The 26,695-nt window shown below is 43.3% G+C and overlaps 1 protein-coding gene and 1 pseudogene across 1 annotated transcript; both read right to left on the reverse strand.

Annotated features, from left to right (window-relative positions):
• Nucleotides 1-826: 826 nt before the first annotated feature.
• Nucleotides 827-26,484, reverse strand: NRROS (negative regulator of reactive oxygen species). Its single transcript, XM_019723664.3, has 3 exons — nucleotides 26,346-26,484; nucleotides 6,627-6,747; nucleotides 827-3,056 (listed from the first exon to the last, which is right to left on the reverse strand). The coding sequence occupies exons 2-3, from the start codon at nucleotides 6,732-6,734 to the stop codon at nucleotides 1,086-1,088; spliced, it is 2,079 nt and encodes a 692-aa protein (XP_019579223.3). The 5' UTR covers nucleotides 6,735-6,747; nucleotides 26,346-26,484; the 3' UTR covers nucleotides 827-1,085.
• On the reverse strand, nucleotides 11,985-13,610 carry LOC109443369 (elongation factor 1-alpha 1 pseudogene; annotated as a pseudogene).
• Nucleotides 26,485-26,695: the final 211 nt, after the last annotated feature.

The raw sequence follows: 26,695 nt of genomic DNA on the forward strand, positions 1-26,695 counted from the left end.
CAGTGTAAGACCACTGATTTTATCTGTTTGATTTGTCTAAAACATTTCTGCTGACATTAATATTCATGGTAATAGTAATAAGTTTGTGGGATTTCTATCCTCTCCCCTTCCTCCCTCCCGCCTGCATTTGGTCCCTTTATGATTTAATTAGCACAGATAAGAAGTGCAAGGACAGTGTAAATTCTAAACCACCTAACGGGTAAGGGCTATGTCTTTTTATCTTTTCTCCAGAGAAAAGTATAGAAATTGTTCATTACTCACTGAGGGAAGGGAGGGAGGAAGGAAACTAGGAATGTAGTGAGTACAGATATTGAACATGTGGTTTTTGTGGAGAATAGGGGTAGTCCATAAGTTAGCAGAACTCACTCCCCTCTGTGTTAATCTTTACTTTCTCTCAGAACAAGGACTGGGCCTGGTGTTCAGTTTATTGCAGGAATAAACTCAGGGCGCAGTTACTGTCCTGTTACCTTTTCCATGGAAGGATGATGTTTGCCTGCCAGCATCTTCAGGAATGAACCCAGGGCACCTGCAAAGGACCCTTTCAGACCCACTGTGGCTGCAGTAGCAGTGCAAGCCAAGACAGGAGGTGACAGTACTCATCTCAGATCCCCCAGGTCAACTCTGAAATTCTGGTCTTTGGTGAGCCCCCAGGGCAGTGGCTCTCACCATCCAGAGGACACGCTCTTGGAGTTGCTTTTGTTGTAGAGTAGGAATGAATCACCACACTTTCATACCAGCTCCATGGACGTCATCAAAAGAAGGGCACTGAAAAATAATCTAAGTGAAACTACCAAAAAACATTAAAGAAAGAAAAAAACACACAAGCTGTGTTTGATTTAAAAAATATTTATGAGACATGTTTTTTGTTTTTGTAAAATGTCGCTTAATAAATATTTTACCAGGATAATAAGGATGAATCATAATGATGGAGGAAGAACGTGGGGTGACTAAGGGATGGAAACATTTTACACTTTAATTTAAACCTCAATTCATCAGATTTGTCCTCTGCATCAGATCTTGAAATCTGGCAGACAAAGTGTTTTTCCATGCACAGACCAAATTTCTAACCTTGGCTCGTAGCCAGGTCAGTATACGGAGGACCAGTGGCAGCGGCTCTTGATTACCTGAAGCAGAGGTTTCTTAAAAATGAGAAATATGACGGTGCAGGCCACCAGCAGGGTGACGCAGCTGGGGAGAATGAGCACAAGGTACAGCAGGCCCATGTCTACCCTTTCCCACTTACAATCCTGAGGCATGCCTCTGGGCAGGTCTATCAGGCGAATGACCTTGGAGGAGAGGTTGCAAGTGACCATGGCCAAGTCGGTGATGCTGTGCAGACGCTGTAGGTCCCCCCAGCCCTCCACCCAACAACAGTCATATGGATTCTGACTGAGGTAGATGGTCCGCAGACTTCTCATGAGCTGCTCAGACACAGCCCTCTGGGGAATGGCTGTGAGCGAGTTCCTGCGAAGATCTAGGGTCTGCAAGGCCAGGCTGCCCCTGAACCTTGGGAAACTGGTCAAGGAATTTCCCGACAGATCCAAGTCCCTCAGATTCCTAAACCCAGAGAAGTCCAACTCCATGAAGCTAGAACTAAGGCCCACGTTTTTGAGAGAGAGGACTTGTAATGTGGGGGCAATATTCTGGAGAGGGGCAGTGCTCCCATTCAGAACCCCCCAGTTGCCAGACAGGTCTAAATGAGTGAGGGCGGTCCCCTGGAAGGAGCAGTCTTGTAGGGCTCCCAGCCCACAGCCCTCCAGAGAGAGGCTCCTCAAAGATGTCACATTCCTGAAATCCACACAGCTAGGGGGGCTTATGCTTGCTAAGCCAGCTGGCTGGGGACAAAGTGAGATCTGATTGTGGCTCATGTCAACTGTAGTGATGTTACTGGCATCAGCAAAAAGGCCAGTAGGGACACCCAGGAGCTGGTTGGAGCTCAGGTTGAATGACCGGAGGCTCCTCAGGCAGCCAGGGAGCCCCGGAGCCAAGTGCAGCTCTGACAGCTGGTTCTGGCTCAGGTCCAGCTCCGTGAGTGCTTCTGGGGGCTCATGCTCCCGGATGTGGAGCGCAATCAGGCAATTCTGGTTGAGATTCAGGTGGGAGAGGGCAGGCATTTTCTTTAAGAAGCCATTGGGCAGGTATTGGAACTGGTTCTGGCTCATATCCAGGAAGCGTAGATCGGCAAGGTCACTGGAAGCAAATTCTTCCCAGAGGTTGACTGTGGTGATATTGGTCACGTTGCCGTCCACAAGGAGGAACTGGGCCACCATCTCCCGCGGTGACGAGGTATTATACAGGTCCCTGTAGAAGCCCATGTTATTGTCCCGCAGCAGGAGGGTGTGCAACTTGCTGGACTGGGGCAGGAGCGGGAAAAACAGCAGCTGATTGTGAGAAAGGTCCAGTGTCTCCAGCTCAAAGGCAGCCTCTTCTGCTGATGCCAGGAACCATTCCAGGGCGTTGTAGCTGACGTTGAGGAGCCGAAGCTGCGTGAGGCTGAAGTCCACAATGCAAGGGAGGTTGTTATAGGCCAAGTTGAGGTGTCTCAGTTCAGTCAAGCCATCGAAGGCACCACCCTCAATCTCAAAGATGTAGTTCCTCTGCAAATCCAGTTCCCGGAGCTGCCCGAGGCCCTCAAAGACAGAATCATCAAGCCTCATGATGGTGTTCCTTGCCAGGCACACAGACTCGAGTGAAGAGAGGTTCTGGAGCATGAGGGCCACCATGTCTTCCGTCAGGGAGTTTCCCGACAAATCCAGCCTCCACAAACCCTGCAGCCTGCGGAAGGCAGCTGCTGTCTCCTTGTAGCTTTCAGAGAGGGCGTTGTCAGGCAGCGCCAGGCTGCGCAGGTGGACCTGCTCCTGGAAGGCGTCACGACCGACGCGCTGCAGCTGACAGCTATGCAGACTGAGGGTCTCCAGGAGAGGGTAATGCTGGAGGGAATGATTCCACAGGATCTTGAGAGGGTTGGCGTCCAGGATGAGCGTGTGGGGGTAGGGCGGGAGATTGCTGGGCACCGAAGAAAGGTTCTGCCCTCGACAGTCAGCGACTCCATCCACCTAGGTCCAGAAATACACTGGTCAGCAGGGAGGAAGCTTCTGAGACAGAGGTTTATGTACAGACGCTTATTTAATTCATCAGACTGTTCCTGCAACGTCTGGGAATGGCTCTAGAGATCATAATTCTTTTTAAAAAGGATCGGAAACTATAGAACAAAAGGGAACCTTTCTTCATTCTTAAACTTCACCTTAAAATAGTCATCTAGGAGCTGAGTTCCAGGCCTCACTTAAAACACACAGTGTGTTAGAAAAGATCGGAGCTCCTGTCAATCGGGTGCTGAATGGTGACAATTGTACCTGGTGTTTGGTTTTAGCTATGAGAAAGATTGAGGACCAGGTCTCTACTTGGGTTTGAATCCCATCTCTGTCATTTATTTCCTGTTTAACCTTGGGCAACTAATTTAGCCTAATTCTGTTATTTTCTCTGGAAAATGGAGATGAAGATAGTGTCTACTTCATAGGATTGCAATGAGATTAGACGGGAGGCTGCACAATGCCTGACAAACTGTGGGCGCTATTAATGTCATCGGTCACTATTGCATTATAATCACTATTACCATAACACCTATGTGTCTAACAGGGCCTCTTCCCAATAACCAATGGTGCTGTGGCGTCTTCATTTCACCCAGAGAAATTTTGCCTGGGACACTCCTCTACATTCTGGATTGATAAATATTACAGCTTAAAAGGGCTTCATAGCTCGTCATCACCCTGAATTGTACAGAGAGGTACAGTGGGGTCTGGACAGAAGCGAATAGTCAATGGCAGCGCTGCGTCCAGAGGCCAGAGCTCTTAATGCCCAATTCAGTGTTTTTCACGGATACCATATACCACCACTGTGCTATGTAAGAAGATAGGAGGGATGGGATGACCCTAGTCTCATTGCAGAAGTCACTCGAGCTTCAGGATAAACTCAGCCCAGTGTTTTACAAAATTGGTGAAAACCATCAGCCACAGGTTGTCAGAAAGGTAGGTGTCCAGGAAAAAAGTTTTAAGTGATGAGATAGAAGAGCAATGGCATCCCTTTGCACAGATTGGTCAATAGGACAAGGCCCATGATTGCCTAAAATTGTGGGCCCAATCCCAGCGGGCAAGTGGAATACTGGAACAGGGCAGAAAAGTCCTGATAGAGAGGAAGAAACACAGGTTTGGAGAGATAACAGACTCAAGTGTGAACCGTGGCTCTGCCTCTTATTAGCTTTGGACAAGGAATTCACCTCTCGGAGCCCCAAGTTCTTTACCTGATTATTAAAATAAAACCTAATAATTAAAAATGGATACAGCATGGAAATACAGAAAATTAAACTCTTCAGTAACCTCAGCTTCTCCCTCAAAGAAACATCATTAACTTTTTGTTACATCTCCTTTTGGACTCTTTTCTAAAGATATTATCTACCTATTCTAAAAAAAATTTTAAATTTTAAAATAAGACTGCACTCTACAAACTGTTCAGTCATCTACTCCCCCCCCCTTAACAATATGTGATAGACATATTGCCTTGGCAATAAAAATAAATTTGATCACATTCGTTTTAGTAACTATTAGTTCATTGCATGAACACAGTAATGGTTAAGAGCAAGAGTTCTAGGGTCAATCCAGCTTGGTTCTGCTTTTTATCAAATGGGTGACTGTGGGCTGGTCATCTAACCAGTCAGGATCTTCATTACTCCACCTGGAAAATGGAAATTATACTTGTAATTTTCTCATAGGGTTTTTGGGGGGAAGGAGAATTCAATGTGATGATTTATGTAAAACATTGAACACAGAACTTGGCACATAAGTGCTTAAGAAGTGTTAGCTATAGTGATTAGCATGATCTAATTAATTAATCTCCTATTGTTGAGCATTTGAGTTGTTTCTCATTTCCAGTTGAATTGGTCAAGTTCCTTTCACACCTCCCTTCCCCCAAAAAAGTCTTTAGAATTGTGACTGGGGTTGCATTACAATCATGGAGTAATTGGGGGAGAACTGACATCTTTACAAAATTGAACCTCCCCATGCAGAAACGAGGTGTATTTCTTTATTTGAGTAAGTGTTGGTCTCTCCCACACAGAGACTCTCTGGAGAATGCTGTGGTTCGGGGCTTTCCAAAAGCTGTGAGAGACCCTGTTTCACCACAGCTGCTGCAGTCAGTGGGGGTCACATCTCTGCAAATCCCTGAGGTGTTACAAGAGGTCCAGGGAGCCAGCAGAGCCCGAGAAAACCTTACCATGTCACTTTATGATAATGACGCATGGCTAATGCAAGAAGGGACCTTGGAGGGCACCTGGACTCTCAAACTCTCAGCCCTCAGTTGAAAAGATCCACAGGAAATCTACTCTTTGAGCTCACTGGCAGTTGAGTTTGCATATTCCTGCTCCCAGGCTGGAGAGAGTCAGGCAGGGCGTCTGGCCTGAACCCTGAAAGACTGTCAGAGAACTCAAGACTTTATTCCCTCCTCTTCCTATGCCTGGTAACTGCTGAATTAGCTAGTGTGAAGTTAATCTTTCGTTGCCTCTGTAAGGGAATAACGGAAGTCTGTGTAGCAGAGACTAACAACGATAACAGATAAAACACATGGCACTCAGGCACTGTTCTGAGTGCTTTACATGCATTAACTCAATCATCATAACGACCCAGTGTTATGGTATTATTGGTTGGTATCATTACCTCCATATTTTACAGATGTGGAAACTGAGGCACAGAGTAGCCAGTGTCACCAGCTCGTTAAGTCATAGGACTGGGGTTTAAACCTCGTCTCACTCATATTTTCTACCCCACACTGGAGTATACTACAGCGTAGTGCTTAGAGGTTATTAATAATGGTTAAGAACTATGGCTAGCTGGGTTTTTAAGCTTCATCAGCCTTAAGAATACATTTTTGAGTATAAGTATTAATCCTGACATCCAGTTTGTTTCCCCAGTGCCTCATGGATAACAGAGCTCAAGAAATGTTTATTAGATGTATGTTTTTCAGGCAGATTTTTTATATCACTGAGTTATAGGCAATGGAGAAAATTTCTAGACGTGCTCAGTTGTTATGATCTGAGTCTGTTTCCACGTACAGGCTGAAAGCCCTGGAGAGGGTAAACCATAAAAGCTCAGATGTCTTACTCCCTGGATCATCTTAAGCCTTAGCGTAGGCAAGGATTTTGCTCCACAGTGCAGCGTGGGCAGTGCGCTCTTCAGCACAGCTGTCTAAGCATGGCATCGGCTCATACAGAAATCCTGAGGCAGAGCTTCCCTGACTTTAATGTGCCCCACCATGATCCGTTCTAATACCACTAGTGGAGCTCAGTCATCCAGAGTTTTGGCAAGGTGCTCTTGCTCCAGATGGCTGGACGAGGCCTATCTCTGGGGCCTTGTGTCTTCAGCAGGTATGAAACAGGTGGGGCAGAGCCTATCCCAGGCCTCATCTTAACCTTTGGTTAAAAAGCAGCTTGCACATGGCATCGTGCCAGGTGTGTACTGAGTGATTCAGATTCATTCATTCCCTGCCCTCCTTGATTGACAATCCATCAGCTTTCCAAACAGACCAAACCTTGTCAGGACAGGATCAACAGACAACTCAGAGTCCCTGGGAAAACTCACCAACTTGCAGCCTCCTTGGGAAGCTGCTGTGACCATTCCACTTTGGTTCCTCCATTCCACTGTCAAGAAGTGAAAACCCAGGCAGAGCCAGAAAGGCAGTAACTCCATCTCAAGTGCAGCACTGTGGACAGAAGGCAAGGAAGAAGCGTGTAAGAGAAAGACATCCCAGAGCACTGCTCTGGACTCTCAGTAGAAGCCACTTGCTAATTTTGTCTGGTCTTGAAAGCCCACAGCGATTGGCAGGTGGAAACCCACAGATTCTTTAATACCTCAAGTTAGCCAACACTTTCAACCTTTCACTACAACTGTCAGTAAGAACTCATTTTTGTTTTGATGGACAGGTGGCTGAACACTGAAACTCCTGAGTCCAGCAACAGAAGTAAGAAGCAAAGGATTTGAGGAACCAGGTCTCAGGTCACCTAGAGGTTGCCATGTTTTACAGTTCTGTTGAAGTTTCCTCCCAAAGCTCAAATCTGCCTGATGCATCACCTGAGCTCAATAAATATTTGCCAAATGAATGAATGAATGAGTGAATGAATGAATGGTAAACTGAGATTGAAATATTGTTGCCTCTGGTCACATAGAGTTGCTAATTGTTGTGTTGAGATGAGGTTTTTAGTAAAAAAGTAGATCTCATTGGTTAACTCATTTGTATGTAGACTTTTGAAAAAAGGGTTTTTATATTTTCCTGGATAAGGGAAAAACTAAGGGGAAAATGAAAATGCGATCTTCATATATAATAAAGATTATTGATGAAGTTTGATTATCAGCCTTCTTATCTGGCCAATGAGCATAGAACAGAAGTCATGAGAAGACCTAAAATTATACATATACTAACAGAATTTTAGAACTAAGAGGAGCCCTGATGAAAATGTCATATATCCTTCACCATCACATTTTTATAAGTGAACACACAAAGGCCCAGAGATAATGGCTTATTCAAGGTTTCAGATCAACTTAAGAGCAGGGCTGGAAACATCTCTCAGGTTCCCCTCCATGAGTCCCAGGATGAGAAACCAGGGTAATTTCTCTCCCTGTAGGTGCTGTTGAATTGACTGCCCTCCTGTTAGGAGAATTTATACCCCAGTGGCATCCCCTCCTGGCTCTGCATTCCTCAGAATCTGAGGCAAGTGCCTGGCCCCAGTGTTCCAATTGCCCCATCTTTCCTTGACATCTACCTGGGAAAGACCCCAGGGTCTGCTCTCCAGTCTCCTGGGCTAGCAGCACCAGGGCTGACACGAACCTCCTCATCTATTCCGTGGACCATTCTGCCTGACACATCTTGGCTATCTAGGGCCCCTTCCTCTTTCCCTTTCTTTAAATAAGTTTACACGATCTCTAAGGCTAATTTTAACTTCCTGGTCATATTTGAATACTCACCAGTGAAAACAGACTGATAGAAAAGCTAAGTGAAACCAGGTAAATCAACTTTAACCCTCACTTCAGGTCAGGCCAGCTCTCCTTACCACAGAAGGAACCTCCAATTCAGAATTCATCAGTACTTGCCCAACACTGGAAATCCCCTTTCCAGACCCTCCTTCCGCTTCTGCACCTGTTCAGGAATTATCACCTCATGTCATGTACAGGGCACAGATGGCAAAAACAGAGGCATATGGGCTCCTGTCCTCAGTATCCTCCCAACACACACACACACACGCACACACACACACACACACACACACACACCTCTGAAATCTTAGGATCATTGCCCACCTTCAGATAAAGCTACCACACTTAGCAAATTTCAAGATGCCATGTGACTGTCAGATAAATAACAAATTACTTTTTAGTGTAAATATGTTCCATGCAATAGTTAGGACATACTTACACTAAAAAAAAAAAAAAAATTCATCGTTTATTTGACATTCAAATACTAGGTGTCCTGTATTTTATTGAGGAGAGACAGGGAGATGGGAACTGTGAACCTGATTCCTCCCCTCTACCCCCCGTCACATCCCTTTACCCCCGTGTCAGGCTTGGGATGGTGAATGCTGCTGTGACAACTCACCCTTCTAGAAGAGCCAGCTACGAATACTGAAATACTGAATTTAGATGTGTTCAGGGCAAGAGTGCATTTTCTTCAGGGAAGATGCAACTCTTCAGACTAGAACGTTAAATAGGCCTGGTGTCACTTACGCCCAGAGTGTAATTTTAATTTCTGAGTCAACAAGAAAATTTTTGCAAATTTAAAACATATTTTCCTCCTTCCTTCTAAATTCAGTCAACCAGCCCAGAAAAACTCTTGCTGTACCCTCTGGGCCACTCCTCTCCTGAGACAGCATGGGAAGATTATGGAATTTAAAACCAGACAGACCAGGATTTGAATCCTGGCTCCAGTATTTGTTATTTGTCCTTGAGCAATTCACATAAAGTCTCCGAGACTCAGGTAATCCTTCTATAAAATGGGGATAATGATAACTATTCAGTTTTAATGAGAATCACATAGTGTATGTGAAAGTGTTTCATTATCTGTGAAGTTAGTTAATAACATAATTATTATTTATGAGTTCAAAACACCAATGGCTGAGTGGTTGTCATTCCTATGTGTACTCTCCAAAGTAATCCACCAGACACACAAAGAGGGAAAAAATAATGAATAATTTGGCTGAAAGAATGAATATATCATTATACCAACTAAACATATGAAAAATATGAGGGAAAGTTGGATTAAAAATTCTACATTAATAAATTCCAGAACAAGGCTAATCCCAGGAACAGAGGACTATGCTGGTTGAGAGCTATTTATCCTCAGATCCATGGTTTACCCTCCCCCCATCCTGCTCTGGTTTGTAGGGGGCTGACTTCTGAAGGCTCTGTTTCCAAGGTCTAGGTGTCAGCAGGCCTCCAGCTGTCTTTGCCAATGGGAGGCATTATGGGGAGGGGAGAAGGCATAGGAGAAGAGAATCCAGGGTATTTCTCTCCCTGCCCACTCTGCGTTGGACAGAGAAATCCTTGAGTTTCTTCTGGTGACTCCCAGGTTGTGGTAACACCCTCTTCTCTTTATCCTTCCCTCCCTAGGGGGAGGTCAAGGCTTCCTAAAGTTATTATTCTCTGGGATAGCTATTCCATGGTTGGCATCTCAGCCTCTTCTGTCACGTGTAGCCGATTTCCTCAATTAAATTTACTGTTTTAAATAATCTGCGTGTTTCTGTTCCCTGGTTGGACCCTGAATGATACAATGATGTAAATGAGAATGGGGCTTGGAACAGCACTAAACAAAAAGGTATGTAATGACTCTGAATATAAATAAAAGACTGAAAATAATAACCATTTAGGTTGAGAAACACTCTTCTTGGAGTGTATAGATCCAGAAGGCCTCCTCAGAGTCATGCCATTATAAAGAATACAAGCTAAACAGTTTGGATGGCAAATCTCATTGGAAAATTTCATGAACCCTCTCCTGCGTGTACAGGACTGCTTTCCTCCACCCACACACAACAGTGTCTTTAGTTGTATGACAGCGTCTAAGCCTGAGGGTGCAAATAAGTAACTGTCCCACTTTACTTCCATCTCTCTGACATCTTCCAAAAAATACATTCATTTTTTTAAAGCCAAATGTTGCTCCTCTTAGATAAGATGAGAAAGGGAAGTAAGTGGAAAACAATTATGAAGGAGGGCACACATGGCAATATGACATTAATAATTTAAGTGGGTAAACTGGAACCTCCCTTCACTATCATTAAAAGGGCTTGGCTCAATGGTTCCCATTTCATAGATTGTGAACCACTGTGGGAGCCAGAGTCAATACAAAGTAGGGGCTCTGTTCCACGTAGGGGCTGAATAAGAACCATGCTTCATTTTGGTCTGTGGAACCATTGGGAAAATAACCCATTATAAGACCTGAGATCCTGACATAAGAAGCAAAAGCATTAACAGACTCTGCTTGTATCTGTTCTTCTCAAACTAGAGAATAAAGTCGAAAAGCTCCTTCCAAGTGTGGAGGCATAAATGATAAGACCCATTCTCTTTGATATATAGTCTATAAGTTCTACATCCTTTTATTTTGCTGACAATTTCTATAAAGTTTCCTATATCTTTTATCCAGTCATGGTTATTATGAACATGGCTAAAGCAGAGACTGTGAGCTTTTTTAATTAGCAAAAAGCTTTGAAGGATAAGACACCACTGACTAGGTGCTAAGAGACAAGAGTCTGTGCTGTCTCTGTAACACATTTGACTCAGAGATATTAAGGTTATAAATCCTACCTCACATTAAAGTGAAGTCCTTTTCGTGTAGAATTTATATTTTTTCTTTATCTTCTAACTATTCTGTTGTGTCCAGTCATCACAAAATGTCCTTGTTGGTTCTTCCCTAAGAAGTTCTTGAAATTTTAGGACCTCAAATGCTCAATGGCATCCCTTTGTAACTATTAATTGGTTATGGGAACCTGTGATTCAATCCCATATCCATTCTTCGTCTATAAACAGTGTTCCTTTTTTTAGGCAGAAAGACAACGTGGCGTTTTGTCTGACTTTTCTCTCTCCGATCTGGTTATAACAAATAAGTGGTTAAAACAAATTCGTTTCGTAAAAACAACATGAAGACTATTCTGAAACAAGAGACCACTAAGAGTGAGGAGGGAGAATGCACATCAGCTGCAAAAATTCCTCTGTTTTAGAAATTATGCTGTTTGCTTTCTCTGTTTTCACAAAGTAATCAGGAAAAATTGCTGCTTCATTGACCCAAGGAAGGTACAAGGTGACTGGTTGAGGGCCAGTGAGCTGAGTGAAACAATGAAAGGGATGGGAATATTTACTCCTTTGGGAAGGGCATCCTGATCCTGCTGGCAGTGGCTTGGCTGTCAGCTGGGGCAGTGCTTTCAGATCCATCCCATGAGCACACCAGTTGTGGGCTCAGGATTGCTATTGCTTCAACAGACGATGATGGCGACATGCAGTCCAAGGAGTGCCTCCAGTCTGGGGGACATGTGGGTGATACTTGCTTTTGCAATGGACAGAGAAGAAAGGATGAGTGAGATCTTTTGACTGGTCTCTGCTTCGTGAAGTCCTGAAATTTCCAAGTCTGTATCGTCACAAGAATCAAAATAGTTCAGGAATGCAGCAACATCTCTTTTTATGTCAGTCCCTCTGACACTTAAACACATATTATATTGCTGATGTTACCTTTTTTTTCAAATGTATGTAGATGTTCCTGTATTAATAACATATAACTTCTTTTTTTCCTCACTAACTTTGTTTTAATGGGTCTCAAAATTCTGTGACAGATTTTGGTCAAGTTGTTTCCATTAAAAAGCACTGATTTTTAAAACTAATAATTGCCACACACCCCAAAAAAACCTCAAATGGTCCACAAAACATTCTCCTTTCCTTCTGAAGGTTTTACGATGCATTGTAATTATTAACCAGTCTTTTACTATTAACCTTAAGTGGCCAAAGAGTTAACCGAGACAAACAGTTCTGAGACCGTTCTCCCACCACTGATTAAGACTGGGGTGGCGGGTATTGGGAGTAATATTCACTTAGCCTTCTGAGCTTTCTGGGCAGACTTGGTGGCCTTCCCAGCTCCAGCTGCCTTCTTGTCCACTGCTTTGATGACACCCACAGCAACTGTCTGTCTCATGTCACGAACAGCCCAGAGGAGGGTAGTCAGAGAAGCTCTCAACACACATGGGCTTGTCAGGAACCGTGTCAAAATGACAGCATCACCAGATTTCAAAACCTTCGGCCCATCTTCCAGCTTTTTCCCAAAATAACGTCAATCTTCTCCTTCAGCTTGGCAAATTTGTAAGCATGTGAGCTGTGTGACCATCCAGCACAGGTGCGTTTCCGGCACTGATTTGGCCTGGATGGTTCAGGATAAGCACCTGAGCTGTGAAGCGAGCTGCTTCTATTGGTGGGTCATTTTTGCTGTCACCAGCCACATTGCCACAACGAACATCTTTGACAGACACATTCCTGACAATGAAGCCCACACTGTCCCCAGGAAGAGCGTCACTCAAAGCTTCCTGGTGCATTTCAACAGACTTTACTTCAGTTGTTAACACTGACGAGCCAAGGTGACCCCCATGCCAGGTTTAAGAACACAAATCTCCACTCGGCCCGCAGGGACTAACCGATACCACCAATTCTGTAGACATCCTGGAGGGGCAGACCCAAAGTCTTGTCAGTTGGATGAGTTGGTGGCAGGATGCAATCCAGAGCTTTAAGCAGCGTGGTTCCACTGGCACTGCCATCTTTACGGTGACTTTCCATCCCTTGAACCAAGGCACGTTAGCACTTGGCTCCCGCATGTTGTCACCATTCCAACCAGAAACTGGCACAAATGTGACTGTGTCAGGGTTGTTGCCAGTTTTCTTACTGTAGGTGCTGACTTCCTGAACGATTTCCTCGTATCTCTTCTGGCTGTAAGGCAGCTCAGTGGAATCCATTTTGTTAACACCAACAATTAGTTGTTTCACGCCCAGTGTGTAAGCCAGAAGGGCACACTCACGGGTCTGCCCGTTCCTGGAGAGACCTGCTTCGCATTCCTGCACCAGCAGCAACAATCAGGACAGCACGGTCGGCCTGAGGTGCCTGGAATCGTGTTTTTTATAAAGTCTCTGTGTCCTGGGGCATCAGTGATGGTCACATAATACTTGCTGGTCTAGAATTTCCACAGGGAGATATCAGTAGTGATCTCACGCTCACGTTCAGATTTCAGTTTGTCCAAAACCCAGGCAGACTTGAAGGAGCCCTTTCCCATCTCAGCAGCCTCCTTCTCAAATGTTTCAATAGTTCTTTTGTCGCTCCCACCACATTTGTAGATCAGATGACCAGCAGTGGTAGACTTTCCAGAAGCTACATGTCCAATGACAACGATGTTGATATGAGTCTTTTCCTTTCCCATTTTGGCTTAGATTTAGCGGGGGTTTTCATGACACTTGTGTACTGGCGGCAAATCCACTGCACATAAAAGCTATAACTTCTTTTTTAAAGGATTATTGTAATAATTCCAAGTAGTTTTCTGTTGTGATATAATGTCTAATCAGCTGATGGTGAAACATAACCATCAGGTAAGGGCCAATCTCAGGTATTTTTATCCATAAAAATGTCTCCTTATATTCAAGTTTGGGAATACTAAGGAGTAACTCTGACCTGACTTTTGGTTTTGTTTTGCTAGAGTTTTCGGATTCATTTTTAGGACAGGATGCTGGATTTCTAATATTCAGGGGCAAGCTGAATATCACCTCCTCACATCCCGACTCTCTCACCTCCCCCACTTCTTCAGCCGATACTACGATACTACTACAGCAGTTGCTGCCAGAGCTGGGACTACAACCTTTTGCTGAAGGCACTACTAGCAAGTGTTAAGAGTGTTGTACATGTATTAACACGTAATTGAGAATTTTTCTCCTCAAAGTAAGATGAAAAAAACTTTAAAGAAAGAAGTCTTTGCAGAAAGTGGGTAACTCTCAGAGGTATTTGGTATTACAAGCAAATATTTTTAGACTGGTCTGGGGGAGGGAATCTCTAGAAGCAAAGTATGCACAAGGGTGGGATGTAAATGTGTGATGGTGACACCAGTAAATACGACAGACACAGGTGCTATGCTATATAGAGGGCTCCACAGGAAGGGAGTCTGCATTTTCAACAAAAATAAAAGAGCAAATGTCACCTGGGATCCTGGGAGAAAGGAAAGGGCAGCTGGTCACAGACCACAGAGAATAGGTAATAACAGAAACCCCAGTCTATGACCACTTCAAACAATTCCTACTACCAAGAAGTATTTGAAAGCCTCAGGCAAGCAGCTTTGGTCTCTTTGATTCTTAGCAAAAAAATAGAGTCAGACTTTGCATCTCCCATGGTGAGACCACATGCGTCCTAAGCCTCCAGGTGTGATGCCTTGGGTAACACAGAGGTCCATCTCGGTAGTGCCCTTGCCAAAAACGTTTGCCATGAGGCCAGTCATGAGGAAACAATCAGACAGATCCAGGCTGTAGGATGTCCTACAAGACAGCTGGCTTGGATTCTTAAAAAAAGTCAAAGTTTTGAAAAACTGAGAAAGGCAGGGAATGAGACAGAGGGGAGGTCTGATTACAGATGACTAAGAAACGTAATAACCAAGTCCAACACATATACCTTGAGTGTATTTTGAATTTAAAAAATCTCTAGAAGAAAAATTTGAGACAATTGGGGAAATTTACATATGTACTAAATGATGTGTTTTCAGATGGTACTAGGTACACAGATGATATTATCAGATTATTGCTAATTTTTCTTAGGTACAATAATAATGTTTTAGTTATGTCGGAAAGTGCCCTTATTGTTAGGATACATATGCTAAAATATTTAGGGGTGAAAAATCATTATGCCTGTAATTTATGTAACCTACTTTCAAATGGCGGGGGGTGGGGGGAGAGAGAGAGGAGAGAGAGAGAGAGAGAGAGAGAGAGAGAGAGAGAGAGAGAGAATTAAAGCAAAATATTACCAACTGGCAAATTTAGCATTGTACTTCTTTCGACTTTTCTGTAAATTTGAATTTTTTTCAAAATGAGAAAAATGAAATAAATGTTGGAGTTCCTAAAGGGAGAGGGGAAATGGGAAATTATGGTAACATTTTGTTTCAAAATTTTCAGGAATCTACATTTTTCAAATGTCCTTTTCAGAAAAGTGTTCAGTAAACTTTAAATTTAAAATGCATATACACATAAACCTTTAAAATAACTCAGAAATGTAAACATTCTGACATTCAAACTAGAGCTTCCAGACAGCTTCTCATACCTGGAAGTAGCATAGAAGTGTTAGATCATGTGTCCCGACTGTGATTCAAGAAATACAGTTGATGTACTAATGTAGCTTCCACTGTCCAGGTCAACTGCTCTGTTCCACCACACCCACAATCCCTCTGGAGTGGCGGCCCTCAGGAGAAGCTCACGACCTCACCACCACTTCCACTTCCACCTCCACCAAGCTGACAGAATCTTAGGAAAGCATTTGACCAGGGGAGGTCAATCCTTCTACGCGACTGACTAGCACCCTATGAATGATCCCAGTGCAGAGAGACAAGGGAGAGAACTGAGTAATTAGCGGTGGAAATTGGAGCTAAGAGGCACAGAGAGAGAAGGTAGAGTTGAATTTTTGAGGCATGTTGCCATGAAGAAGCAGAAGCTATGAGGTAGATGACAAGGCATAGGAACAGAAAAGAATGAAGCTGTCAACAGAGGGCAGAGATCAGAGAAAATGGACTAGAAAGAACGACGAGAATGTGGACCATGCAGGCTGGGAGACAGGGTAGAGAGAACGGGCTGGAATGCTGACTCTTGGGGTTCCTGATGGCTCCTTACAGAGCTGGGTCCATTTCCAAGCTCCATGTTATCTCATGATAGCACCTCACTACAATCACCATCCCCAGTAGCTGGCCCAACTGTTGTATCTTGCCAACAAAAAGCACCTAACTAAAACAGGACTCGTGCTCTTTAATACACTTAAATACAAAAGACAAAATGGAACATACTATTTTTTTTTAAGTGCATGCAAGCTTTACGATGCTACTTGAAAATTAGAGAAAGCGGCTGAAATCTGAATTGAGGAATGTATTTTTTAAAGTGCATCTTACAGGCAAGAGTCATCAAAGAATGGTAAAACTAAAGAGCAAAAATTTGTTGGGAAACAAGACATTAATATAGTACAAGTTACTTGTTAATTTTACACAGGCAAAAATAACAGCTTTATAGTGGAAAAACCAGCAGACACCTCTTTAACTAAATGATCAAATTACTATAGGTGGCTTACTAGGGTACTTGGCAAAATTTGAATACAGAAAATAGATGAAATAATAGTATTATATCAATGTTAAATTTCCAGACTTTGATCATTGTACTGTGGTTACGTAAGAGACTATCCTTATTCTCAGAAAATAGACATTGAATTATTCAGAGGAAAAGGGGCATGATGTTTGCAGCATTATTAATGTTCCAATTTCTCCTCATCTTCATCAGCACTTGATATTTTCTATCATTTTTATTATATTCATCCTAGTGGGTGGGAAGTACTATCGCTTCATTGTTTTGATTTGCATTTCCCTAATTAGTAATAATGTTGAGCATTTGCCATGTATTTATTGACCATTTTTTGTATCTTCTTTGAAGAAATGTCCAAAATGTGTACTTTTCAATTCAAAGATTTATTTAATTATAATTTTGGAATTACATGTAAAAGAAAATGGAAAAAAAAGTTATAAAAGTAAAGAGCCAGTTATAGTCCTTGGGCGAATAAATATATTCCTATATTTTACAAAAAATCAATATTCAGATGGTGAATGCACTAAAGAAGAACTTGCAAATTGAAGATTGGGGAGACAGAGTATTTAGAATAGTGATGTGTGAATTCAGACTTCATGATTTGTTTCTCTGGCTGTTTTTCTTAATAATGAATTTGTTAAACTATTGGCAACTGAATGGCTTTTGAATCCTCCCCCGCCCAAGAACTGTCTCATACCCTACCAGGGGGAGAGCAAATTGACACACTTTTTCTGTAGGACAGTTTAGCACAATTTATCAGAGACCATAAAAACACAGACTATTTTTGATTCAGCAATTCCACTTTTAGAAATTTATTCTAAGGCATTATAATGCGTATAAAAATATTTTTACAGAAATATTAATTGCAACATGAGTAATAATAAAAAAAAGTGGAAGCCATCTAAAAGTCCAACAATGGTAAGAGTGGCTAAATACATTATGACACAACGATCTGATAGGAACAATGTGCTGCAATCAAAAATGCTTTGGCAGCAATGTATTTATTGGCATGGAAAGACGTTCGTAATAAAATATTAAGAAAAAAGGAGATTGCAAAACAGAATGTAGAGTATAATTCTAAGTTTGTTAAAAGAATATGCATTCATCTACATGTGCATAGAAAATATTTGAAAGGGTCCACATCAGAATCTCAACAGTGGGGGAAAATGCACCTGATACTTACTTTTTCCCTTATCTGTATTTTTGCTTCTTTGTATTTCCTAATTTTCCACTAATCACCTTTGATTACTGTATTAAAACAAGTTTTAAAATAATAGAAGCAATTTATTATTGCTTAAAAATTAAAATATATGTCATAATCAGAGCCTAATAAATATCCCTGAAATAGACAAGTTCTTATAGGTATTTAGATTGAAATTACTGTGAGTGTGCTTGAAATGATCATGTTTAGAGTTAATGGAAGAAAAACTATTATTGACTAATAACTAAGATAACTTTTATTATAGACATTACTTTCCTTTTTCAGGGTTCAGGCATTTAGATTTGGGCATGTTCTTAGCCCAGCCCCAGAAGGAAGAGCCCAGGCGAAGGGGACAGATGGAGCAGGTTCAAAGCCTGGTGCTGATCTTGTATACACCACTCAACTTCTTGGCCTCAATTACCTCCCCAGTAAAATGAGAATCACGATGCCTGTGTTGCAAGGATGTTACTGTATTAAGACAAGTTTTAAAAGGAAGTTCAAAACTACAGTTTTTGTCATAATCACCCCCAATTGTCAACCTGCTTGTGCTTCAGCACAACCAGGGTAGGAGCTCACTGCTTTGTAAGTGGCTGGTTGTACTACTGGGGTCTCTTGATATTTGCCTGTAAATCTTGATCCCCCCCCCCCCCCCCCCCCGCCATGCCTGGGCAAATAAGTGAGGAGTTGTATCATTTTGAATTTGTTGCAATGCTTCTTGAATGGATGGTCCTGAGAATTTGTGTGAGAAAGGACAGTTCTGTTGCTTGTATCTCTTTTGGCAAATGCATTTTCATTCAAATTTAGTAACTGACCATCTTTTTGAAAAGAACTATAGAATTCCGGAAGGCACTACTCACCACTGTTTTGGAAGTGAGAATACTGAGGCCAGGGAGATGAAATGATACGGACAAGATGCCACAGAGAACACAGTGCAATGGTTTCCAAGCACTGGTTTAAAATCCAGATGTCTTGTTCCCACCCCAAGCCTAGCACACTTGGTCAGCCAGCGCTCCACCGGGGTTGTGAGAAGAGTGTTGTCTGCGAGTGGCAGAGGCTCTGCCTCCTCCAGGAAGGAGGTTGGAGGCCATAGCAGCTCTTCCCTTGGGCAGCCAGTGAGTGGAGTGTTTGGAGAGCACTACCCTGCTTGACTGGTCTCCTCAGGGCTACAGATGAGTCAACCGGCTTCCTTCTGTGGTCAGGGTCAGCCCTTTAGAACCAACAGAGGTCATTGCACTCTGTTCTGTTTCATAGCCACAGGCTGCATCTGGCCACAGGTCTTAAAAACTGCAAATCCGATGGTGGCCAGTTAACTCAGTTGGTTAGAGCGTGGTGAGGTGCTCTTAACAACAAGGTTGCTGGTTCGATTCCTACATGGGCCACTGTGAGCTGCACCCTCCACAACTAGATTGAAACAACTACTTGACTTGGAGCTGATGGGTCCTGGAAAAACACACTTAAAATGAATAAAAGGTTTAAAGAAAAAAAAAGTGCAAATCTGCTCCACTGGGGAGATAACACCTTGCTCTTAGATGGCTAGTGGTAGTTCCGTGGTGTTACCTTTGTATATGAGGGACCCACATAATATCTGTGGATAGGCACTCAACTTCCCAAGGTGGCCATTGGTGACAATAATAACCACCTTGCTGACCTCACAGGGTTGTGTTGAGGATGAATGAGAGATGTGTGTGGAAAAGCTTTGTCAATATAAGGAATGTTGTAGCCTTCATTGTAAGACAAGACAGTGTCAGAACTAAAAGAAAGTCAGAGTTCCTCTGTGCAAACAGGGAGCTGGTGTTGAAATAAATAAAACAGAGGAACTGCAGAACCTTCTTCCATCCATGTGAGCTGCAGGGTGTGGACCTTGGGATGTTCAGAGAAAGCAAGACCTCCCAGAGCCTGTGGGTGAAGGGGTTATAGCTGATAACTGAGGCTTATTGCCCAGAGTGGAAATATATCACCCCCAACCCCTGCCCATCTTTGGTTCTCTTGAGAAAGAGCACAACTGAGGAAAAAAATAATGTGGATTCTTGATTACTGACAAGCTCAATGGGATTGTATCCAAGCTCCTAGATTTCTTTCCAGGTTCTTAATTGTAATAGCTAGTGTTTATGGAGTGCTCACCGTGGGATAAGTGCTATGCTATTACATATAATATTCCTTACAAAATCATAGCAGGCATATATTATCATCCCAATTTTACACATTCTAATTGAGGCTCGCAAAGGTTTAAAAGGACATAGAGCTAGAGTATGTAAGAGCTGCAATTCAAACCAAGTCTGTGAGTTCAGCAAAAGTCAACCTCAATATCACAAGGCCCAGCTAGCCTGGGATACTTGCTATCCTTGACTAAATCATGCATTTTCACACACTGTTTATTCTGTGGGAAAGGGCCTTCTCTTGGTCTTCTCCAACTGTCCAACTCCTATTCATCCTCCAAGGCCCAGTACCTGGGTCATCTCCTTATAACATCCTAATAGTTCAGTTGAGCAATAACCCAACAATGCACGTAATATGATAGTATATTATTACATTAGTTACAGTTCCTATGGAAGTTTAAAAACTTTTTATTATTTGACTTTTATGCTTATGAAAATGAATGTGAGCAGCTACCATGTTTCCCCGAAAATAAGACCTAGCCAGACTATCAGCTCTAATGTGTCTTTTGGAGCAAAAATTAACATAAGAGCTGGTATCATATCATATCATATCATATCATATATTATATTATAACTGGTATTATATTATATTATATTATACCCAGTCTTATATTATATAAGACCCGGTCTTATATCATATTAAAATAAGACCGGGTCTTATATTAATTTTTGCTCCAAAAGATGCATTAGAGCTGATCGTCCAGCTAGGTCTTATTTTCGGGGAAACACGGTTCTAGGTACTGTCAATAATTTAACTCTTTCCCTGTTTTATGAAAAAATTTTAAAATAGCAAAGTTGAAAGTATTTGACAGCAATCATTTGTATACTCACCACCTAGATTCTATTATGAACTTTTTACTATACTTGTTTTTATCACATATCTATCCATCTGTCCGTTTTTTAATCTATCTTATTTTTTTATTCATTTCAAAATAGATTACAGTCATCAATCTATTAGGGGGAAGTGCACTTCCCCCTAAATACTTCAGAATGCATATCAAGTGATTTAACTTTTTAAAAAGTTCCTACTTTTTCAATCTTCTGGGGCAACTTAACTAATTTAATCTCAATTTAATTGAGAGGGCAAAGTCAGCTATTTCATTTGGGGGAAAAAATTTCTGTCTTGTAAAAAAAAAAAAAAGATTTGATAATCACTACCTCAGTGTTCTCAGCCAGAATTAGGAGAAAAGCAGCTCACACTGAAGTGTGAATGACCCGTATACTTTTTCATGCACTGTTCTTTAATGGGTATTTATATAGGGAATGATGAAAAATAATAAAGTTTCATGGTGTAGTTTCAAGACGGTAAGAGAGAATTTTGTTCTTTCCAAAATACCTCAAACTGTACTGGCAAGGTGGCTATCTAGCTAAGGCTGATTTTTTTTTTCTCTGAAGCTTATTTGAATGCACAGAAGAATATCCCCGCCAACTCCCAAAATAATGATTTTTAGGGAATTCTTGAATGAATCCAAGACAATTGGATTATAACTTAATGCTATTGGTTAATAATAATAGCACCTGAACTTGCAAAGTCTTCTTACGTTTGATTGCATTTAATACTTGCAACAGTTCTACATAGTGGGCATTATCATTTCCATTTTTTTTTATTGTGGTAAAATATACATATAATTTACCATTTCAGCCCCTTCCCAATACTATTAAGTGCATTCAAAGTTTTGTGCAATCTCACCACCATCCATCTCCAGTACTCTTTCATCATCCCAAACTGAAACTCTGTACCCATTAAACATAACTCCCCATTTCCTCCCTCCCGTCAGCCCCTGGTAACTATTTTTCTTTCTTCACTATACCTTTGCCTATTCTAGTAGAATATAAATAGAATCGTATAATTGGGATCATGTATTATCTATCCTTTTGTGTCTGGTTTATTTAATTTAGCATAATGTCTTCAAGGTTCCTCCACGTTATAGCATGAATCCAAATGTCATTCCTTTTTTCTAAAGATTTCTTTGGGGAAGGGGAACAGGACTTTATTGGGGAACAGTGTGTACTTCCAGGCCTTTTTTTCCAAGTCAGGTTGTTGTCCTTTCAATCTTAGTTGTGGAGGGTGCCGTTCAGCTTCAAGTTGTTGTCCTTTCAGTCTTAGTTGTGGAGGGCGCAGCTCAGCTCCAGGTCCAGTTGCCGTTGCTAGTTGCAGGCGGCACAGCCCACCATCCCTTGCGGGAGTCGAAACCCGCAACATTGTGGTTGAGAGCCCATGCTCCAACCAACTGAGCCATCCAGGAGGCAGCTCAGCTCAATCTTAGTTGCAGGGGGCGGAGCCCACCATCCCTTGAGGGACTGGAGGAATCGAACTGGCAACCTTGTGGTTGAGAGCCCACTGGCCCATGTGGGAATCGAACCGGCAGCCTTCGGAGTTAGGAGCATGGAGCGCTAACCGCCTGAGCCACCGGGCCGGCCCCATGTCATTCCTTTTTATGGCCAAATAATACACCACTGCATGTACACACCACGTTTTGTTTATCCATTCATCCATCAGTGGATATTTGGGTTGTTTCCATCTTTTGTCTACTGTAAATCATGCTGCTATGAACATTAGTGTACAAGTTCTATGTTCTAGTCCCTGCTTATTATCTCCATTTTACACATAAGAAATCCAAGACTTGAAAAGACCAAAGTGAGTTGCTCAAGCCATGTAGCCTGTAGACAGTGAAGCCAAAACCAGAGCTGAGTTCTGGCCCAGGTAGGAGGTGCTCAATGTGCACCTACCTGAGAGCAATATACATTGAATGAATGATCAGCTGGGTTGTGTAGGTAAGTATTTATTGTTAAACAGCTACCCTGTGGTCCCCCATCCCAGCCGCCTAGCCGCTCTCTCAGCATTCTCAAGGGCCTCACCATGATCTAGCAACCTAGGAGGTAACACCTGACCCAGCAGGGGCCCCAAGGACCTTGCTTCTAATGACAATGTGCGTTCTGATTGGTCAGTGTTGTACCATGTGATGTTTGATATTCTGAATAGCACCCCTGAGTGTTTATGGGATCATGGTCTTCTGTGGGGAAGAGGCAACCTGTCAATACCATGGAGGATACCTATGACAAAGATGAGGACCTTTAGAGGTTCTGCAAAAGAATCTAGAAAGCCTAGGAAAAAACCTGGGGATGAAGAAGGAAATAAAGCCAGTATTATTAGCTAAAATGGAAGCTTCAGTTTAGGGACCTGAGGAAGGGTGCAAGAACCTAAAACAAAAGAAAGGCCATGGGGGAATCTCATGAGGACGTCACATGGTGCCAGGCTAGGTGATGATAAGACCATTAACTTGTCTGAAGCTGAAGGAGGTGGCCCAGGGCCACATAGGGAAAGACCCACTTGCCAGTGACCCTGCAGGCTGAGGGAGAGAGCTGTCTTGGCATCTGGCAGCACTACCAGGAAGAGACACCAAAAAAAGCAGGAGAGACCTGCGAGTTCACGAATGGACCACGAGAGGAGGACAACAAGGAGAATCAGGAGGAGCCAGTGTCCAGCCTGACATCTAAAATGGAGTGACATGAGATTATTTGAGAACATGGTGTGTACTCCAAGATGAGCCCCTGCCAGTGACTGTGGGTGCTGGGCTGCCTCAGACACTTAGGCCCTGCTTGAGAAGAGCCAGAGTGACAAGACAGAGACCCAAATGCTGCTATCTGCTGAAGAGACGTCTCCTCCTGATGGTTTTCTTTCTTGGAGGGGAAGTATAAAGGTGCTTGGAGCACATGGCATAGCACCTGACCAAGGTGAACTTCTGGGTTGGGGCTGGACGTGGGGAGTCCTTGTGTCCTCACAGGACTTTGTAGCCACATTTAGCCCATCACTTGTACCAGCGCTGCTCTTCTAGCCCACCTCGCTGGTGAGAACCACGACAGGGTTCTACTTCCTCCTTTCCTCCCTGGTTCAGTCTGAAACCACTCATGCATTAAAGTGAAAAGACACATGTGGTTTTGTCTCAGCACCTGACTCCATTTGCTCTGGAAATCAGTTGGTTTTGCCTACCCACATTCATTTCTCCTTCTGGTAACAACTCCTTAACTCTCCTTTGAGGAAACTACCCTTTCCTTTCTTTTCTTTATTATTTTAATTTTTAATTGTGGTAAAATAGACGGAACATAAAATTTACCATCTTATCCACTTTTAAGTGTATAGTTCCGTAGTGTTAAGTATATTGACATTGTCTTGCAATCAACTATCTTACTTTATTAAGAACTCCATGTTTGTTTGAGTCTGACCTTAACTCTTGGCTCCAAGGAGGGGCCTATAAACAAGACTGGACCCATCAGAGTCTCCTATTCCCCTAACCATCATGATTGGTTTATAATGGGTTCACAGAAGCCAAGCCCATGAGAATCAATCCAAGGATTTTACTGGGAAAGAGACTTTCTTTTTATGCTTCAAATGCCAAACTGATGATAATTAAGGTTTGAGCTTCAGACACCCATCTTTGCCACCAACTTCAGGTCCTGCCTGATAATGAAGCCTACACAGAGCAAAGCCATGCTGAGGAATAGAGACAGACGGATTCCTGGCAACGTTTGAGCACCTGGCTATGTGCAGCTGTTCCCCCATAGACTTTTTGATTATTTGAAACAACAAATCCTCTTTTTTTGCTGAAGTCAAACTGATGGGATTTTTGTCGTTTGCAACTAAAAGACCCCTAAACTCAGATGTACAGTTGCTTGTGAGACTCGATAAGATCCAAGTATCAATGTCCTTTTTTTCGCCCCTTGACTCTCTCAGCTGTCAGACATCATCACTTAACGTAGCCCAGAGCTTCCCCACACATTGAGCCACGACAATTTGTTCAATGATGAAGTTGAGGAGCATAGTTGGGGGAGGAGGGTGAGTGGAAATTAGTATAATACAGAAGTTCTACCAAAGGCAAAAATATTTATCATTAATGTGCAGACACACCAGCGAGCATCACTGAGCATACAACAAGCATATCCTGAGAAAGATAATGTTTTTCAGTCATGGTTGAAAGCCTACCCTCCCCTAACTTTATGTGGTTATATAATGTAGATCTGAGCGTGGTGTGGGGCACACCTAGTTGTCCATCTGAGAGTCTGGTTTACATTTTGTGGTGTGAATACACACTGCAACCCGAACACAGGTTATAATCAGTACTGATGTCACTCTTCCATGATAAAGAAAGACCAGAGACAAATAGGCCAATGCATTCCTAACACAGGCCCCAGGACAAAGACCCGGGGAGCCTACTCTTTGTTTGGGAGGCATGGGTTTAAACACCATGTGGACTCAGGTTTATATGGTTTTTCAGGAAGTCCCATGAGGAAACCTATTAGATGAAAACACCCTCTTTGTGAAATAGGCTTTTTGTTTTGTTTTGTTTTGTTTTTTGTTTTGCTTAACCTAAAGGCAGGAGTCGAGCTTTTTGTATTTTGTTTTCCTGGGCCCAAGGTTCTATAATCCCGCCTAGGAACTCTCAGACATACATGTAAAAACCTATGGGGTGTATAAGACAAATAAATAAGTCTCAGGGCCAAAAAACCCAGCAAACCAGGGGCATCTGCAGATGTTGTGCAGCACAGCCAGTGGGTAAAGGGAGCGCAGATTTCAGAAGGGCAGCTCTAAAACTCAAAATGTTTCTACGGTCCAAACTTCTAATGGGCTGCACCCATCACGGAAGAAACATCCAGTGGGTTCCCTTCACTTTCCCTGGAAGTGCAGCACCCGAGACCAGCCCTATCCTGGGGCTCAATTCTTAGGACCCTGCCTCAGCCTCCTTGAGTCCCAGCCACTGCTGGACACATGGTCACCTTCTCTCAGGGATGAGGTGAGCTGGCAGTGCATTCTGAGGGCAGTACAGAGCCGGGTCAGTGGCTCCTTACTTATTTATGTCAGCTCCTGAGCACATGAGGATATATGCTGAACCTTCCAGAATCCAGCCCACATGGAGAGGCCGCGAGGGCTATGGAGGAGCCCTGGACAAGGGATAAGAAAAGTCTGGGACCTAGTCTCCCTCTGACACTTACTAGCTGTGGGTCCAAGCAGCGAACCCTAGTGAATTTCCCAAGGACGCTCTGTGGGTAAGGGCCTTTGCCTGTCTATGTCACAGCTCTACCCCCACCATCTTAAACAGGCCTGCATTTGGAAGACATCCATAAGTATGTGTTGCTGTCAATGAGTATCAGTGTCTTCATCTATGACACGTTGATTCTCAGTCCACGTTGTGGAGCAGAAAATAAGATCCAAGCACTCAGCACGCTGAGCGCTCACAGAGTAGTCTCATTGCATCCAGTCACCCAGCCCGGGAAGAAGCACCATTGTTCCCATTTTGCAGATAAATAAACCGAGACCCAGATATTCTCCCCACAGAGCCAGAGATCAAACTTTCAAACCAGGAATCTGAAGCCCTAATTGTTTCTACTACTCTACACCACCTTGACCTCGTTCAGCTCTGCGTGCTCACAGAGGGATGTAGTTCCACTACCAGGAGCTGTAGCAGCCAAACTGGGCACACGAGCGGTGGAGCTTGGATGCAGCAAGCCACAACTTCCCAGTCAGCCGCAAGCTGTGGGCCAGGGACGCTGATCTACCACCCACCCTGGCCCGAGCTCGCCCACCTCCAGAAGGGCGGCGGTTGCCCACCACGCAGGAAATACTCACGGCTCCCGCAGGCCCAGGCGGCTCCGCCGGGCGCATCCTCTCCCGGGACTCCGGCCTCCTCGAGAGCAGCCGAACGCGGGGCTGGGCTGCCTCCTCTCTCTGGGGCATCAGATTATTTTAGCACTTGCGGAAGGAACAGACGGAAACTGAAGTCACATGGAGAGCGAGCAGCTCGGGGCGACTCAGCACTCACAGAAAGCAGGCAACGGAGAGGGAACTGCTGCAGCGGGTGGGTGGTGAGGGGGGAGGGAGAGGGCAGCCGGCGGGAGAGTGGCCCCGGGACTACCTGCTGGGTTAGTCACGAAGGAGGGCGCATATTTTACGGTCTCCCAGCAATGCTAAACAAGGTT

The sequence above is a fragment of the Rhinolophus sinicus genome, chromosome 17 (assembly GCF_057876585.1).
Source record: "Rhinolophus sinicus isolate RSI-liver-muscle chromosome 17, RSI-T2T, whole genome shotgun sequence".
In the NCBI taxonomy this organism is placed as follows: Eukaryota; Metazoa; Chordata; class Mammalia; order Chiroptera; family Rhinolophidae; genus Rhinolophus; species Rhinolophus sinicus.

Coding starts and splice junctions, on each gene's coding strand:
- NRROS (XM_019723664.3), bottom strand. CDS start 6,734: ATGGAGTTACTGCCTTTCTGGCTCTGCCTGGGTTTTCACTTCTTGACA. Junction 3,057..6,626: donor CCCAAGGAGGCTGCAAGTTG/GTGAGTTTTCCC, acceptor TTCTGGACCTAG/GTGGATGGAGTCGCTGACTG.